Genomic DNA, 18,715 nt, shown 5'->3' on the forward strand with positions numbered 1-18,715 from the left:
ATGCGAAATTTGTTATCATCCCGACAAAGCCAACGAAGTTGCTGATTGCCCTTAGTCGAACGAAGTACTTAGATCGTAGAGTCAAAGCACTGACCATGACCATCCATTCATATCTGTCTACACAAATTAAAGAGGCTCAGCAAGAAGCCTTGAAAACCGAGAATGTGGCAGGTGAAGCCTTAAGAGGAATGGACAAGAACTTAGAGGTCAAGGGTGACGGAGTTCATTATCTCATGAACCTGATCTGGACACTGAAGACGTCATCATGGATGAAGCATACAAGTCACAATACTCCGTTCATCCAAGTTCAGACAAGATGTATCTCGACCTCAAGAAGTTATATTGGTGGCCATACATGAAAGCAAAGATTGATACCTTTGTGGGTAAGTGTCTGACTTGTGCCAAGGTTAAGGTAGAATACCAAAAGCCCTCAGGTGTGATGCAACAACCAGAAATACCTGAGTGGAAGTGGGAGCGGATTACATTGGATTTCATAACCATGTTACCCAAGAAAACGGGTGGTCTCGATACCATTTGGGTGGTCATCGACAGGTTAACCAAATCCTCACACTTCCTGCCAATTAAAGAGACTGACAAAATGGAAAAACTGAACAAAACATACATTAGATAGATAGTACGACTACATGATGTGCCCATATGTATTATCTATGATAGAGACAGTAGATTCACCTCAAGGTTCTGGCAGTCACTACAAAAATCCCTAGGAACTAGGTTGGATATAAGTACAGCCTACCATCCACAAACCGATAGGCAAAGTGAGAGAACGATCCAAACATTAGAGGACATGTTGAGAGCTTGTGTGCTCAACTTTGGTAAAGCATGGGATACCCATTTGCCATTGGTCAAATTCTCATACAACAACAGCTAGCATACCGGCATCAAAGTTGCCCCATTCGAAGCCCTTTATGGCTGGAAGTGCAGATCACCTCTATGTTGGGCTGAAGTGGGTGACACACAACTAGCTAAAGGAAAAGTTCCTGACAGCACTCTCATTGGCCCGTAAAATCATCAGAGAGACGACTGAAAAGATTGTTCAAATCTGTAAACAACTGAAAGCCTCTAGGGACAGACAGAAGAGCTACGCAAACAAAAGACGAAAACCCTTGGAATTCCGGGTTGGAGACCGCACTCTATTGAAGGTCTCACCTTGGAAGGGCATGATCCGCTTCGGAAAGCGTGGCAAACTGAATCCAAGGTACATTGGGACTTTCGAGATTATCGCTAGAATCGGCCAAGTAGCTTACAAACTCAAACTACCCCAAGAACATAGCAACGTACACCCTAACTTCCACGTGTCTAACCTAAAGAAGTGTCTATCCGACGAGACTCTTGTGATCCTACTCGATGAAATCGAGATAAATGAGAGCCTCAACTTCATGGAGGAACCAGTAGAAATCCTAGATAGGGATGTCAAGAGAACCAAACAAAGTCGTATACCCATAGTGAAGGTTCGCTGGAATGCCAAGCGGGGACCCGAATTCACTTGGGAGTGGGAAGATCAAATGATACAAAAGTACCCACATCTTTTTCCCTAGTCCATGTGTATCACTTTAGACTTAATTTCAGGATGAAATTTCCTTTAACGGGGGGATGATGTGACAACCCGTTATTTTCAAGTCTATAAAAGTCAACAAGGGTTAAAACTTGTTAAATAAAAGTCAAGATTTTTGATTTATTTAGTTATTAGAAGCTTATACAAAATTTTAATATAACTAAACTTTTTAATCAATAAGTGTTGCAAAATGATGATCCAAATGAGAGGACCGAAAACCCTCACATAAGTCAAAACCCTCAGACCGAAAATGAGTTCTCGTCCGTAATCACCCTTTGGACCGCAAACCTTCTCATGATGCCCTGTATTATGCGTTAAAACTATTAGGATACATATTTGTTACGGGTTCTATCTTATGGAAATAACACTACTACTCCGTACCCCTCGCAAACACTCACATAAGGTGAGTTCATACCCCTATGTTTTACCATTTTTTTTAAATGCTTTTAGGGGGAGAATACAAGCAAAACACAAGGTAGTTGTGTAACACTTACATACGATTACAAATCTTGTTAAGATATTAAATGCTTTTATAAACTTATCAAACCATTTTAAATTGTTTTTCAACCTCTTAAATTATTGTTTTTATCAAACTATATTCATATATATATATATATATATATATATATATATATATATATATATATATATATATATATATATATATATATATATAGGATTTAACAGACTTAGAGCTATTGCTCTTGTCCTAGCTCCTGTTCCTTGTTTGGTTGTGGGCTTAGGGTAGCGCCGACTGTTAGTTAAACCTTAATTATACATGCCAAATATCTATATGAATATTAAACTTACTTCAAGAACATAGTTAATCCTTTTGTATATGCCAAGCAAAGGGGTGTTTCCTTTAATCATTTTCAGTACAAACATAACACTTGTAAACTATAATAGGTATAGTTTTGAGATCCATTCACACTATTTTCTAGTTCAATGATACATTACATAAATCAATACATAGGTATAAATTACTTTTCATTGTAAGTACATTATTCATTTACAAGAACAAGAAAATATACACACACTATACGTAAACGAGTTAATACTAGAATGTGAGCCACTACTTTATGGTACCTACTAAGGTACATGCTAAAGTCCTATTTTATAACCAGAATCTCATGGAGGGAGAGCGTGAATTTGTGTATAAATCTATACGGGACTGACAATCCCGCATCTCGACTGTTAGCTACAGTTGGACCGACAGGTCTAGGGGTGACAAATGGCATAACATTCTGACGCCTGAAGAACGTCGTGTAGGCTGCTAGTCAATTAAGTATGGTTATAATCTCATTCACATTAAGCATTAACTAAACATTTTGGTTTACAAAACAAACATTACTTCAGTGGTTTTAGTATAAGTAATAGGACTACCTATCATTATTTTCCAGCACTAATACACTATAGAGTTCATACAAGTGCAGTACACTATTTTCTATGAAAGACACATTTATGGAAAACATACAGTTACAATATTTCAGAGTACAATAACATACAAACATTTAGGTCTTAAGGCCTAAGACTACTTTTCATTTAAATAGAGAAAATATTGGATTTTCTGGAGAAACGCACTAACATTTTCATGAAACAAAGACAGATTTCTAATACTAAATGCTTATGAACTCACCAACTTAAAATGTTGATACTCTCTTTTCAATATAACGCGTATTCTCAGGGAACCAGTAGGCAGGTACACTTACTCGGGTTTTTGAGAAGACGGAGCGTGTTCAAGACTTTTCTTTTATTTTTCTATATATTTTTGGCGTCATACAATCAATTCTAAGAACATACATGTATTAACTATATTTTAAATACAATGGATGTTGCTGCTTGTTTTACTATTATGCAATTGTTATGATATTGTATATGACGTCCTCTGCCGCCGAACGTTTCTGTCGTTCTGGTTTGGGGGTGTGACAGATTGGTATCAGAGCATTGTTTATAGTGAACTAAGAATATCAAGGGCTAGGTTGTGTTCCAGAAGGGATAGAAGATTTTGTAGTATACTGCGATGCATCCAATTAAGGGCTAGGCTGTGTTCTTATGCAACGAGGAAAGGTCATCGCCTATGCCTCAAGACAGCTTAAGACACACGAAATCAACTACACTACTCACGACTGAAAAGATGCAGTTGGGAGAAATCCCAGAGTTATGTGATTTGTTGTATGCATTTGTATGGTATGTGGTAGCATGGGGGAGCTCACTAAGCTTTACAGTTTTAGTTTTGGTTTCAGATACTTCTGGTAGCAAGGGGAAGAGCTCGGGATGATCGCATGACACAAACCACAGTCTTCAACCTGGAAGTTCACTCTGATGTTTGTTATGAGATTTTAATTTGAGACAAATACTCTTATGTTTTAGGATACATGATTTATGATTTTACTTATGACTTTGGATGGTTTATGATTTTAATAGTGATATGAAAACGAAAATTTTTTTGGTTCATATTCATGGATGTTTCAAGTTGGTATCAGAGCCTTGGTTTGAGGGATTCGGGCACACTTGCGGGTGTGTCTGAACTCAAATTAAGGAATTGGTATAGAAATTTTCAAAAGGAAAACCAATTTTTGTAAAAAGGAATTTTGAGAAAAAACGAAAAGAATTTTTGAGAAAGAAAAGAATTTTGAAAAGAGAAAAAAAGGGTATGGTGCATGCAATCATCCGAGCTCAAGTAAGTACTCCCAAATTACCTATACAAGTTTATGCTATGTTATAATTATCAGCTTTATTAGAACAACATGCTAGATTAGGACTAAGGATCTAGTAAAGATGCCTTATGTGCCTGTTGTATGTGTTTCAACTCTATAAATTGCATGCTAGTACATATTAGATAGTATGATAGCCAGAGTAGTATGTGCTTGATTATGTGTACTCAATGTCCGAATGCTACTTGCTTTGTGCTTTTAGGAGTTCTAGCTATCTTTTACTAACTAGTAAATGAATATGTTAAGTTACATATTGTGAGGACTAAATAATTTCAGAAGGTTAGGTTTAGCCTTACTTCGCAGTTCTCGTTTGGGTCTAACCATTGTAGGGTGGAACCCCTCATTCGAAGAATTATCTAGTCTGAGTGATATGTAATAGTATTCGCGAGGTAGTTAGGAGAAGATAATAGGGATTTCCCATGCAGCTGATGGCGGAGAGTGGAATGGTGGTTACCCTAGGGCAAGCCTAGGATGAGAGTAGCAGAGAGCAGTAGCAGTAGAAAGGACTCGGTGGAGTCAAGGCAGTCCTTGAGGCAAGTACGAATAAATGTGGAAGGTAATATGGGCCCATACTACTGAAAGCAGAGGATCCGTACTTGAATCAAAGAAGGCTAAGATAATACTAGGGAAATTGTAGTGTATGTGATCCCTCGAGTTATGTTAATATTTTGACGTTTGTTATGATGTGTTTTCAGAATGGTGGTTTTATGTCCTAGACCAGCAGTTGACAGTTCAGGTGCCGGAGAGGGATCGGGTTCAGGCTCTGGAGTCGAGCATCTAGATGAGCAGACCAGAGAGTTTCTCTCCTCAGAGATCACGTGCATTATACTTGAGCAGACCCCGGTGATCTTCGATTCAATCAAGGAGGGTATTATGGAGCTTATGGATGAGAGATTGAGTGCGTTCCGCACTGAGGTGGCGGCCATGATGGGGTCGCGCACGCTTACCTTTAGGGAGTTTAGAGCATGTGGAGCTCCCGATTACCATCGGGTTCGGGACTCCATTGCGAGTACCAGGTGGTTGGCGAATGTCGCCAATGCGTTCCGTACCAGCAGATGTCACGAGGAGGACAAGGTTAGGCTTGCGTCATGTCTTCTAAAGGGCAGTGCATGTGATTGGTGGGAGGAAATGTTGGACCCCAATTTGCTGGGGTGAGGTCGGTCAGAGGGTCATGGGGAGTACGGAGGTAGTACTCAAGACCATGGAGCGGATTCAGCAAGTCCGGAGCAGGCTCAAAATTGCTCAGAGTCGGCAGAAGAGTTACGCCGACAAGCGGCGTTCGGACTTGGAGTTTCAAGTGGGCAATATGGTCCTCCTGAAAGTGACACCCTGGAAGGGTGTTATCAGGTTTCGGAAGCAGGGCAAGCTGGGCCCTAGGTTCATTGGTCCGTTTAGGGTTTTGGCCCGGGTGGGCCGAGTTGCTTACCAGTTAGATCTTCCAGCATAGCTCATCCAAATCCACAACACTTTCCATGTTTCCCAGCTACGGAAGTGCTTGGTGGATGATTCAGCAGTGGTACCCTTAGAGGATATTTAGGTTGATGACAACCTGAATTACATAGAGAGACCGGTGACGATTCTAGATCGCAAGACGAAGAAGCTGAGGAACAAAAGGGTCGAGCCAGTGAAGGTGCAGTGGCAGCACCGCAAGGGTTCGGAGTGGACGTAGGAGCCCGAGGAGGAAATGAAGGAACACTACCCAGAGTGTGCCAGTCCTTACTTAGATAAATTTGTGATAGTATTCATAGATACATATTTATCTATTCACGTAGTAAGGAGGAACATAGTCAGCACTTACGACTGGCCTTGGAAAACATTACGAACAAAAAAACTTTATGCGAAGTTCTCAAAGTGAGAAATTTTGATTCGGAGATTAGAATTTCTTGGTCATGTGGTCAGCGAAGAGAATATTCATGTGGACCCATCCAAATTAAAGCAATTGAGAACTGTTCAGCACCAAGAACGCCTACGAAGATCCGTCAAATCTTAGGCCTTTCTGGCTACTATCGCAGGTTCATACAGAACTTTTCAAAGATCGCGAAGCCACTCACCACCTTGACCCAGAAGGGTGTAACCTTTAGCTGGGAACAGAAACAAGAAAAATGCGTTCCAAACTCTAAAACAAGCCCTATACAGCGCACCGATATTGTTCCTTCTAGAAGGGATAGGAAATTTCGTAGTATACTGCGATACATCCAATTAAGGGCTAGGATGTGTTCTTATGCAACGAGGAAAGGTCATCGCATATGCCTCAAGATAGCTTAAGACACACAAAATCGACTACACTACTCACAATCTTTAGCTTGGAGCGGTAGTTTTTGCTCTAAAGATATAGAGACACTGCCTGTATGGTACAAAGAGCACCATTTTCATAGACCACAAAAGCCTTCAACACATATTCGACCAGAAGGAGTTGAACATAAGACAACGAAGATGGGTAGAGCTACTTAATAACTACAAATGTGAATTTTGTTATCATCCCGGAAAAGCCAACGAAGTAGCTGATGCCTTTAGTCAAAAGGAGTACTCAGGTCGTAGAGTCAAAGCACCGACCATGACCATCCATTCATATTTGTCTACAAAATTAAAGGGGCTCAGCAAGAAGCCTTGAAACCCGAGAATGTGGCAGGTGAAGCCTTAAGAGGAATGGACAAGAACTTAGAAGTTAAGGGTGACGGAGTTCGTTATCTCATGAACCTGATCTGGACACCGAATTTTGGTGGATTTAGAGACGTCATCATGGATGAAGCACACAAGTCACGATACTCCGTTCATCTAGGTTCAGACAAGATGTATCTCGACCTCAAGAAGTTATATTGGTGGCCATACATGAAAGCAAAGATTGCTACCTTTGCGGGTAAGTGTCTGACTTGTGCCAAGGTTAAGGTAGAATACCAAAAGCCCTCAGGTTTGCTGCAACAACCAGAAATACCTGAGTGGAAGTGAGAGCGGATTACATTGGATTTCATAACCATGTTACCCAAGAAAATGGGTGGTCTCGATACCATTTGGGTGGTCGTCGACAGGTTAACCAAATCCTCACACTTCATGCCAGTTAAGGAGACTGACAAAATGGAGAAACTGACCAAAACATACATTATAGAGATTGTACGACTACATGATCTGACCATATCTATTATCTCTGATAGAGACAGTAGATTCACCTCAAGGTTCTGGCAGTCACTACAAAAATCCCTAGGAACTAGGCTGGATATGAGTACAGCCTACCATCCACAAACCGATGGGCAAAGTGAGAGAACGGTCTAAACATTAGAAGACATGCTGAGAGCTTGTGTGCACGACTTTGGTAAAGCATGGGATACCTATTTTCCTTTGGTCGAATTCTCATACAACAATAGCTAACATACCAGCATCAAAGTTGCCCCATTCGAAGCCCTTTATGGCTGGAAGTGCAGATCACCTTTGTGCTGGCTGAAGTGGGTGATACGCAACTAGCTAAAGGACAAGTTCCTGACAGCACTCTCATTGGACCGTAAAATCATCAGAGAGATGACTGAAAAGATTGTTCAAATATGTAAACGACTGAAAGCCTCTAGGGACAGACAGAAGAGCTACGCAGACAAAAGACGAAAACCCTTGGAATTCCAGGTTGGTGGCCACGTTCTATTGAAGGTCTCACCCTGAATGGGCATGATCTGCTTCGGAAAGCGTGGCAAATGGAATCCAAGGTACATTGGGACTTTCGAGATTATCGCTAGAATCGGCCAAGTAGCTTACAAACTCAAACTACCCCAAGAACATAGCAACGTACACCCTACCTTCCACGTGTCTAACCTAAAGAAGTGTCTATCCGACGAGACTCTTGTGATCCTACGCGATGAAATCCAGATAAATGAGAGCCTCAACTTCATGGAGGAACCAGTAGAAATCCTAGATAGGGATGTCAAGAGAACCAAACAAAGTCGTATACCCATAGTGAAGGTTCGCTGGAATGCCAAGCGGGGACCCGAATTCACTTGGGAGTGGGAAGATCAAATGATACAAAAGTACCCACATCTTTTTCCCTAGTCCATGTGTATCACTTTAGACTTAATTTCAGGATGAAATTTCCTTTAACGGGGGGATGATGTGACAACCCGTTATTTTCAAGTATATAAAAGTCAACAAGGGTTAAAACTTGTTAAATAAAAGTCAAGCTTGTTGATTTATTTATTTATTAGAAGCTTATACAAAGTTTTAATATAACTAAACTTTTTAATCAATAAGTGTTACATAATGATGATCCAAATGCCAGTACAGAAAACCCTTGCATAAGTCAAAACCCTCGGACCAAAAATGAGTTCTCGTCCGTAATCACCCTTTGGACCGCAAACCTTCGCATGATGCCCTATTCTCGGCCGAAAACTTTTTTCTCGGATAGAGTTCCTGACCAAAATCAGCCCAAGTTCTATCCATTTCACGTAATTCAAGGCGTTTTTTTGTGTCCCAATGAAGGCGTCCCATCATAATTTCGGTCATATACACATGTGGACCGAAATCAATACTTCATTCTTACACTTGTTGGCCCAAATCACCCTTTTTCCTCTCAAGAACACAACCGAAAAATCATCCTTTTCTTTCAACTATCATCCGAAAACACCATCCAATTTTCATATCTTGGACCGAAAACACTATTATCTCCTTTTTTTCACCAAGAATACCAAGAACACTTCACATCTTCATGTGACCGAAAACGCCCAGGCTGACCGAAAACACCTATCAGCCCTCACGGTTCACTTCTAAGTCTCTTTCTTTGTAAGTAATTCTTACATAAATCGTCGTTCTTTAGCATAATTACTATTATTTCCGCTAATTATACTTGTATGATGCGTTAAAACTACTAGGATATAGATTTTTTATGGGTTCTATCATGTGGAAATAACACTACTACTCCGTACCCCTCACAAACACTCACATAAGGTGAGTTCATACCCCTATGTTTTACCATTTTTTTAAAAATGCTTTTAGGGGGAGAATACAAGCAAAACACAAGGTAGTTGTGTAACACTTACATACGATTACAAATCTTGTAAAGATATTAAATGCTTTTATAAACTTATCAAACCATTTTAAATTGTTTTTCAACCTTTTAAATTACTGTTTTTATCAAACTATCTTCATATATATATATATATATATATATATATATATATATATATAGGGAAAGGATCAAATGAGAACACCTAAAAGGTTGAGAACGCGAGAAGAAGTATATTCATTTGTGATTCCATGTATTCATATGTGGAGAAATGATAAATTTTTACGCACAATCAGCATGAATATGTTTTTCCTCTTCAATTGAAATTAAAGGCGTAAAAATTTATCATTTCCCCACAAATAAATACATGAAATCGCAAATGAATATACTTTGTTCTCACGTTCTCAACATTTTTGGTGTTCTCATTTGATCCTACTCCTATATATATATATATATATATATATATATATATATATATATATATATATATATATGTGTGTGTGTGTGTGTGTGTGTAATTAGGATTTAACAGACTTAAAGCTATTGCTCTTGTCCTAGCTCATGTTCCTTGTTTGGTTGTGGGCTTAGGGTAGCCGACTATTAGTTAAACCTTTTGTATATGCCAAATATCTATATGAATATTAAACTTATTTCAAGAACATTGTTAATCCTTTTGTATATGCCGAGCAAAGGGGTATTTCCTTTAATCATTTTCACTACAAACATAACTCTTGTAAACTATAATATGTATAATTTTGAGATCCATTCACACTATTTTCTAGTTCAATGATACATTACATAAATCAATACATAAGTACAAATTACTTTTCATTGCAAGTACATTATTCATTTACAAGAACAAGAAAACATATACACACTATACATAAACAAGTTAATGCTAGAATGTGAGCCATTACTTCATGGTACCTACTAAGGTACATGCTAAAGTCCTATTTTATAACCAGAGTCTCATGAAGGGAGAATGTGAATTTGTTTATAAATCTATATGGGACTGACAATCCCGCACCTCGACTGTTAGCTATAGTTGGACCGACATACTATATCTACTTAAACGGGATGACATTGGTACGTTAGACCCATTCCTACTGATGGAAAACTCACCTTGTATGACCGACTGTTGAGAAACTAGGCGAGGGATCCCTGTTTGCTGCTCTGACGACTCTCCGACTATAAATTTCATAAGGACACTTAGTCAAAAACTGATAACTATTCTTAGGGTAAAATGACCATTTTACCCTTCGTCGAGGTGCGAGATTGTTAGTCCCGTATAGATTTATACATAACCTATATGCACATGTCATTTTACTACAAATTTCAAGGAACATCCATATAATACCAATCTCCTATTTATTTCATTGATTCTAGTCAAATAAACTCGATACTGATTCACACTCCCATCAATAACGTCGACATCATCATCAAGCATGCAACATGTCTCTTGTCTCGCGACTTGTAATATCTTTTAGCTTCTTTATCTGCATTTTTCTAATTCAACATAAATAAAGATGCACCTTCAAATTACAAAATTTTGTGTTATCAAGTAATCTTTTCCTCCATCTTATGTTTCAAACTCCAACAGCCAAATATACCTATGTGAACTATATACATCTCTATATCAATTCAGTGTTATAAGTACCAATTAAATATCATAAGTTAAAAAACTTTTGAATTGGAGTGGTTGATTATATAAAAATTGAAAAGTTTTAGCATTAAATTAAATCAATGATATAGTTAATTAATAGGAATTTTGAGAGTTGAGAGTTTCAACTAAATATGGTTCATAACTTATCTTGAATGATATTGATTTTTAAAGAACTTTATAAGATTTATAAATGTAAAGATTTTTGTATATAAGAGGCCATATAAGCTAATCAAATATTCAAAATCTCAAACTATGAGCATGATATGACATAAGCCATAGGAATTAAGCCATTAACTCTGTAGTTTCTTGTTTTTATAGAATACCGCCTATTCCAAGATCCAAGCCTAACACTAGATTTAAGAAGAATGGGCACACCGGATTTTCATCTGGTTTGAAAAAAGGTATAATGACTTAAAAAGGTAATATATTTTTTGATTTGTACACATTTAGTCATTGACTTTTTTTTTCGTCCACATTTACCCCTTCAACTTGTTAAACTGTACACATTCAGTCCTTATGACCGGTTATTCCAGGTTAGCCGGGAAATTGACTTAATAGGGTAATATATTTCTCATTTTATATACATTTAGTCCTTAATATTTTTGTACACATTTAGTCCTTAATATTTTTGTACACATTTAGTCCTTAATATTTTTTTGTTTCAAAATAAGTCATTTTTGTTTTTGTACTCATTTAACACTTATGAATGATTTCTTTAGGTTTTTCTCACGACATCTTACGTGGGACAATCATTGATGAAGTGTGTGCAGTTGTTGATGTTTATGTGTAACGTCTCATTTTCACAACCAAAATTTTTTATTTTTAAATAAGGCAAAACTCCCTAATTATAAATCCATTATTAAGAAAAAAATGTTTATTCCAAAATTTATCGAAAATCAGAGTAATATAAGAAACGCGAAATCCTTAATACTGTTGATGAGTGTGTACAGTCATGCCTTCGCATTCCCACGATCAATGATAGAACCTGAAAACATAAATGACTGGGTAAGTACAAAGTTTAGTGAGTTTTTCCCAAAATACTCGATACAACAAACATATTATCATGCATAACGGGCCCACACTCATCATAATGGAATACTTTGGCCCAATCAGTCATCCGACTGGAATGTTAACACACAACAGGTCCAATCAGTCATCGGACTGGAATACACAGGGTTTGTTGGCATGCCGCCTTAACCCAACCGCTCTTCTCGAGCCTCCGTGCCTACAATTTACAGTCGGTCTGCACCAGGTATCTTGACCTACAACATATAGCAGGACCATCTTAACATATCCCGCCACCATATGGCTATCCCAGATAAGATGTTGTGAGAAAAACCTAAAGAAATAATTTATAAATATTGAATGAATACAAAAACAAAAATGACTTATTTTGCAACAAAAATAAATATTAAAGACTAAATGTATACAAAAATATTAAGGAGTAAATGTGTACAAAATGAGAAATATATTACCCTATTAAGTCATTTTTACCGGATAACATGGAGTAGCCGGTCATAAGGACTAAATATGTACAGTTTAACAAGTTGAAAAGTAAATATAGACGAAAAAAACAAATCAAAATATATATTACCCTTTTAAGTCATTATCCCTAACCGATGCTTTAATCAATTTTTTTTTAGTTATTGCTAGAAAAAAAAAAGTAAATTTTTATAGCCAACAATTATATAGTCTGTTTATAGCTTTATTTTACCATAGAATGATTATGTTACCGTTCTAGATTTTTAGACAACACTTTTTTTGGATATATTGGTTTCATCAAAGTTGAAAAAAATTCCAATCCATATTCTTCTAATCTTCTTTGTTTTTGAATTCTTGTTCTTTTAATTGTTCATTTTCTTTCTTCAATTACTGATAATTAAAAAAAAAAAAAAAAAAAAAAAAAAAAAAAAAAAAACCCTAAGCCAAAATGTTTTTCACATGCCTACAAAACTTGGCATAAAGTGCATGATAAGCTTCATAACATATCAAAACAACTTGCATACATAAACCTTAATCTAATTACACAATAACACAATTCATTTTCTTTCTTGTGTCATACAATCCCCATAGTAGTTAATATTTATATATAATTATATATACAAATAGTCAAACATTTAGAAGGTAACAAAGCCCAAAAACTTGTACTTTTACCAAAGTCACAATCTTTAAACATCTAAGCCTTCTTTCATCATAATAACATGATAGATAATTAGATAATCGATATACCCCTTCTTTACACCAATCCAAACCCAAATCTGCACAACATATTAATATAGCATTATATTATTTTGAACAATTTTAAATGAAAACAAATGTATGAAGATTATAGCAAATTTAATCATACCTTCAAAAGGATATTATGTAGCTTTATCTTGCAGGAGTTAATGCTATAAAAAAAGTTTCTTCCTCATTATCATCATCATCACTGATCCATCCATAACAGGGCTTACGCCTATGAACAGGGAGATTTACAGGGGCATTAGTTGCATCAGATGAAGGTCCTGAATGAGGGGCATTTTCGGAACATTGGATGTTAAATTCATGTGCAGAGTGATCATCATGGAGTGTGCTTGAGTGGGCAGTTTTGTCCATGTCCATTGAGGTATCCTCAAGGCATTCATCATTCTCTGCAATTGGCAAAATATTGAGGTAGATGTTTTTTTTTTTTTTTTTTTTTTTTGAAAATTAAGGATTTATAGAGTTCATAAAAATGAGAATTTGACCTGTGTGAATGGTCAACGCTGCATTGTTATTTCCCTCAAAAGATTCATCTTTTGCAGATTCTTCCTTCACCTCTGTCATGATTAATTCAGTTCCAGGTTTCTCTTGTGATGATGCCTCATTCTGAATACAAACTCGATAACAATAATAAAAAAGATTTTATTACTAAAAAGCCATGAAAACAAATGTTAAGTTATGGCTTTAATGAATATACCTTTAATAAGTTCTGTTTTTGTTCAGACTCTTGTTCATCGAGAATGAAATCAATAACGACTTTATAGCCATCTTCTTCAATTAATTTCCACCCATCATCACCATACACCTGGAAATTAGAACGAATGACAGAAAGATGAACATATTTAGATGTAAATTATAATCTTTCGATGCCAAATTGATGTTAACACTTGTGCAATTTCACACACTACTTCTTTGTTTTCTCTTTGTTTCTTCGTTCTCAACCCTATTGTTCTTGGTTTATAATTAGGGTTGATTTTTTTAGAAGCGTGTCGTTGAAGTTGCGCAGAAAATTTATCATCAAGGAGAAATGAAAAAACAAAACTCAAAGAAACCGCAGTCAAAAAGGTCGCTTTTAAGTCAAAAGTAAAGCGACTGTTTTTCTCTTTTTTGTTTTGAAGATCATAGAGTTGATATGTTTGGGTCTCAACGTCAAAACCCATTGCTAATTATCAAAAGCTTGGGAGTTTAAATCGAGTGTTCGACATCTAAAATTGGGACAAAACGAACGGAAATAAACCCTACCCAGTCAGAAGGAAGAAAAACCAAAAATCAGTTTACACGGAACCAAATATAAATCCAAAATTCTCTTATGATCGGGTTTAACAAAGAAAAAACTGAATGCAAAGTAAAAAATTTTTGTAATGGCGAAGAAATAATCTGACCTTGAGAAGATTTTTAACAGTTCGCCTAATGAGTTGCCTTGAGAACCCAAAACAGCTCACTTGATCGAGAGCCGCATCCATTCGGGTTAAACCCGTCTACAAATTCAGCGAGACGATCAACGCAATGTAGAGGAAGAAGAAGAACAGTAGCTAGGAAGTAATGAGAAGTTATACCTGTCTCCTTCTCTTCGGTGCCATTGAACTCGAAATCGTGGAGACAAAAAGAGAAAATAGGGAGGCCGGATGTATGTGTTTGAAATTGGAAAAAAGGGGTGAAGTGTTATCTGCATGAAACTGGATGGACGGCATGAGTACATATCTTGTCGTGTTTCGGTATTGGGAAAATACATTGCCGAAAATTCTACATACTTTTAACTAAAGTTAAACAACTATATCCACCTAAAGATGATTAGCAGTAAAAAGAGACTATTTTGGTGAAATAAATTTTTGGATATTGATTAAAAGTAAAAAGAGACTACTTTGGTGAAATATATTCAGGGGTATTGATTAAACTCGCCAAATATTGAAATATATTTAATGAAAATCACTCATTATATGGTAATTTGAAAAAAATAATCAACTGGTTTGGACCGAGTCATTTCGAATTTGAATCCCGACCGGTTCGGTTCGAAATGGTTTCCAGTGGACTCCTACTTAAGGAAATTGTAGAATGCACATCGAGATATCAAACATCCTGACTTATTTGGCGAAGTAAAAAATGGCATGAGGTCGTGATGATTATGGGCTTTTACGGGTTAGTTCTTACTTTTTTTTTATGTGTTTATGTGTTTTTGTGGATTATTAACCAAAAAATGTAGTTTGAAATGCAAGAAGATGCCTATAATGTAGTGCTAATTTGTATCCAAAGCCTTAGAAATCTAGTTATTTGTGATTAGCGACCATTGTTACTTAGAAAACTAGAATATGGTATTGTTCCTTGTCTTCAACTGTCATTTTAAATACTCCACATTAAGTACTTCATATTGAAATATTGTATTTCGGAATGCGAAGAACAATCTTGAATATGAAGTACAATTCGAAATGTGGAAACTTCTCGGTCTGGAATTCCTACAACAATCTAGAATGATGTTTCAGCCAATATTTATTTTTGAAATTAACTAACTTGCTCGATATTCAACATGGCGGTCCGTTCGATGATTCTCTTATTTTTTAGTACAATCCTGGCATTGGTGTCGATATTTTTGGTAAGATATAGTATGAATGTCATGCAAGGCTCTTTTCCGATAGTCGTTCTTTGGTAGGTGGCTTGATATGCATGTGGGTGTCGAAGGGAATCATTTGCTTGTGCGTTATACTTTTTTCAAAAAATGAAAAATAAAATACAAACTGACAAAACAAAGTCTTTGAATTTTTTTTTTTGAGATCGGGGACTAGAAATTGACATTTGGAACGAATGATTTTTATCTAGTTATTGTAACGCCTGTGTTTCCGGGCTTGCCATTTTTAGTAATGTAATAGTCTAGGTTGACCTTTGTAACCCGTTTTGAAATAATATGATTGTGTTATTTGAGTATTATGTGTTTTGTGCTTAATTGCTTAATTATGTGGTTTGATTAATTAAGAATAAAAATAAGCGTCAAAATTTAAGTGTAAAATAAACTTAATATCTTTGAATAATGTTGTAGTAGTTGAAACGAGATTTCCGAATATATATAGAACGCCCAAATCTGACTTCGTATGAAGAAGTTATGATTTATTGAAGTTTCGGCTTAGCGGTGTGCAGCCCGAAATACTCGATTTGAGATCGAGCGGTTTTTAGCCGAAGCAATCTAAACGAGGATCGAATGTCTCGTTGTTGGTATCGAAGCGATAAAAAGTTAGGCGAGAACGGACGTCAAACGAAGAAGTTATGAATTTATAACGAAGTTTTTTTGTCGCGGCCTATTAAAAATAAATAATAAAAATAAAGTCAAAATTAGCCGACGGAGTCTAAACGAAAGTTGTAGAGCGTAGTCTCACCTTCGCGTGGATATAAAGAACGTCGAAAACGGAGTTCGTATGAGGAAGATATGAATTTCCGAAGTTTATTAAATATTTTGTAATTAAATTTAATCTTTAATTCGGAAGCATTATCCGAAGGATGTCACCGGTCTGATCCGAGGTACGCCCCGCGTACTCCGAAGGTGTCGACACTCGCAGCAAGTGGCTCGGATGACGCATGCAATGACGATTTCGGAAGCAGTACGCGCCGCGTACTGCAGTACGCCCCGCGTACTCCGAGGCTCCAGCCTCCTATAAATAGGATCCGAAGGCAGCCGAGTCTTTTGTTCATTTTCTCTCTTCTCTCTCCCGTTTTGCATCGTTTTGCGTGCCAGAAATACCCCGAAACCCCGGTATCATACTCGAGCCCCGAGGCAAGTCCCGAGATCCCGAAGATCCCGAGAAGTGCGGTTCCCGAGCCGAAACTCTGCCGGCGAGAAGTTCGATTTTTGTGAAGATCTTTCAGATCTACTGAGGATTACTACTTCTGCAAGTCGTAGTGCTGTCCGATCATCTTCTGATCAAGTGAGTGTATACTACCTTTCATAAACACGATAATAATACAAGTTTGGTTCGAGTGTATTAAGTATATTGTTGTTTATAGGTGTGAGTGTGTAGTTACCTTCTTCCAACACATAAATATTAAGTATTTTCTATAAAATACGTGCTATGTGTTTGGTATATTGTTGTTTATATGTGTGAATGTGTAACGCCCGTAGATCCGCGCTAGTCAATTTAGAAGCAATAAGGGTCGAAAACGACTTTTCGACAAAAGATTATTTAGAATAAATAATATTAACCAAGTTGTAGAGTATGTTACAAGGTTTTCGTACATATAAAGAACGCCGAAAACCGAGTTATAACGAAAAAGTTATGACTCGTTGAAGTTTCGCGATGGAACCGGCACGATACCGGGAAGCGTAAATAGTGAATTTACGATAGAGCGAGATTTAGCCTTAGCGATCTAAACGAAAGTCGTAGAATATGTTAAACTAAGAACATCGATAAATAGAATGCCCAAATCTGACTTCGTATGAGGAAGTTATGATTTTTCTAAGATTTAGCATAGCAGTGCACAGCCCGAAATCTGAATTTTAGATCGGTCGATTTTTAGCCGACGGGATCTAAATGAAAGTTGTAGTACTCGTAAATACCAACGCGTGGATATAAAGAACGTCGATAATAGAGCTCGTATGCAAAAGTTATGGACGAAGCTTAGTCCCTACTTTTCGAACGCGGCGAATTCGATACAGTTTCGTAAATACGAGATAGAATGAGAATTAGCCAACGAGGTCTAAATGAGAGTTGAAGATCTCATTAATAGGAACTCAACGGTAAAAAGACAGACAAAAATGGAGCTCGTATGCGAAAGTTATGGACGAAGCTTAGTCCCTACTTTTCGAGCGCGGCGAATTCGATACAGTTTCGTAAATACGGGATAGAATGAGAATTAGCCAACGAGGTCTAAATGAGAGTTGAAGATCTCATTAATAGGAACTCAACGGTAAAAAGACAGACAAAAATGGAGCTCGTATGCGAAAGTTATGGACGAAGCTTAGTCCCTACTTTTCGAGCGCGGCGAATTCGATACAGTTTTGTAAATCCGAGATAGAATGAGAATTAGCCAACGAGGTCTAAATGAAAGTTGAAGATCTCATTAATAGGAACTCAACGGTAAAAAGACAGACAAAAACGGAGCTCGTATGCAAAAGTTACGGACGAAGCTTAGAGACTACTTTACTATAAAACTCCTATAAATACAAGGGTGAACTCCTCATATTTTCTTCACACCATAAGCCTCTCTTTCTCTCTCTAACTTCTCTCTAGCCTCCCTAAACCCCTCCCAAGTCTACGGAACCTCCCTAGCACGAGAAGAAAGCCCCGGAGCGCCCGACGGCTCCGAGAAGAAAAGCTTTCGGCTTGGAAACGCTACTCCAGCGAAGCCCGATTTTTAATAAAAACTCGCTGTAAGTGAGCTACGCCTATACTATATTTAATATAGATTTTATTTAATTATAGTAACATTATTAGAACCTTAAAATAATTATTTGGGCTATTATTATGAGTTATATTGAGTGTTATTTAACGCTTATATAATAGTAATAATAGCTAGACTATTAATTAGTCGTGGTTAACGTTAAAAACTAAACCCTAGTGGTATTG

General features: G+C 37.1%; 1 protein-coding gene across 1 annotated transcript; it reads right to left on the minus strand.

The window, feature by feature from the left end:
- Positions 1 to 12,888: 12,888 nt before the first annotated feature.
- Positions 12,889 to 14,867, minus strand: LOC145068950 (uncharacterized). Its single transcript, XM_079015911.1, has 6 exons — positions 14,726 to 14,867; positions 14,552 to 14,647; positions 13,867 to 13,974; positions 13,655 to 13,775; positions 13,276 to 13,558; positions 12,889 to 13,186 (listed from the first exon to the last, which is right to left on the minus strand). Exons 1-5 carry the CDS (start codon positions 14,858 to 14,860, stop codon positions 13,299 to 13,301), a joined length of 720 nt encoding a protein of 239 aa, XP_078872037.1. The 5' UTR covers positions 14,861 to 14,867; the 3' UTR covers positions 12,889 to 13,186; positions 13,276 to 13,298.
- Positions 14,868 to 18,715: the final 3,848 nt, after the last annotated feature.

Source organism: Lactuca serriola, chromosome 8 (genome assembly GCF_051521515.1).
Source record: "Lactuca serriola cultivar US96UC23 chromosome 8, Lser_US96UC23_V15, whole genome shotgun sequence".
Lineage (NCBI taxonomy): Eukaryota > Viridiplantae > Streptophyta > Magnoliopsida > Asterales > Asteraceae > Lactuca > Lactuca serriola.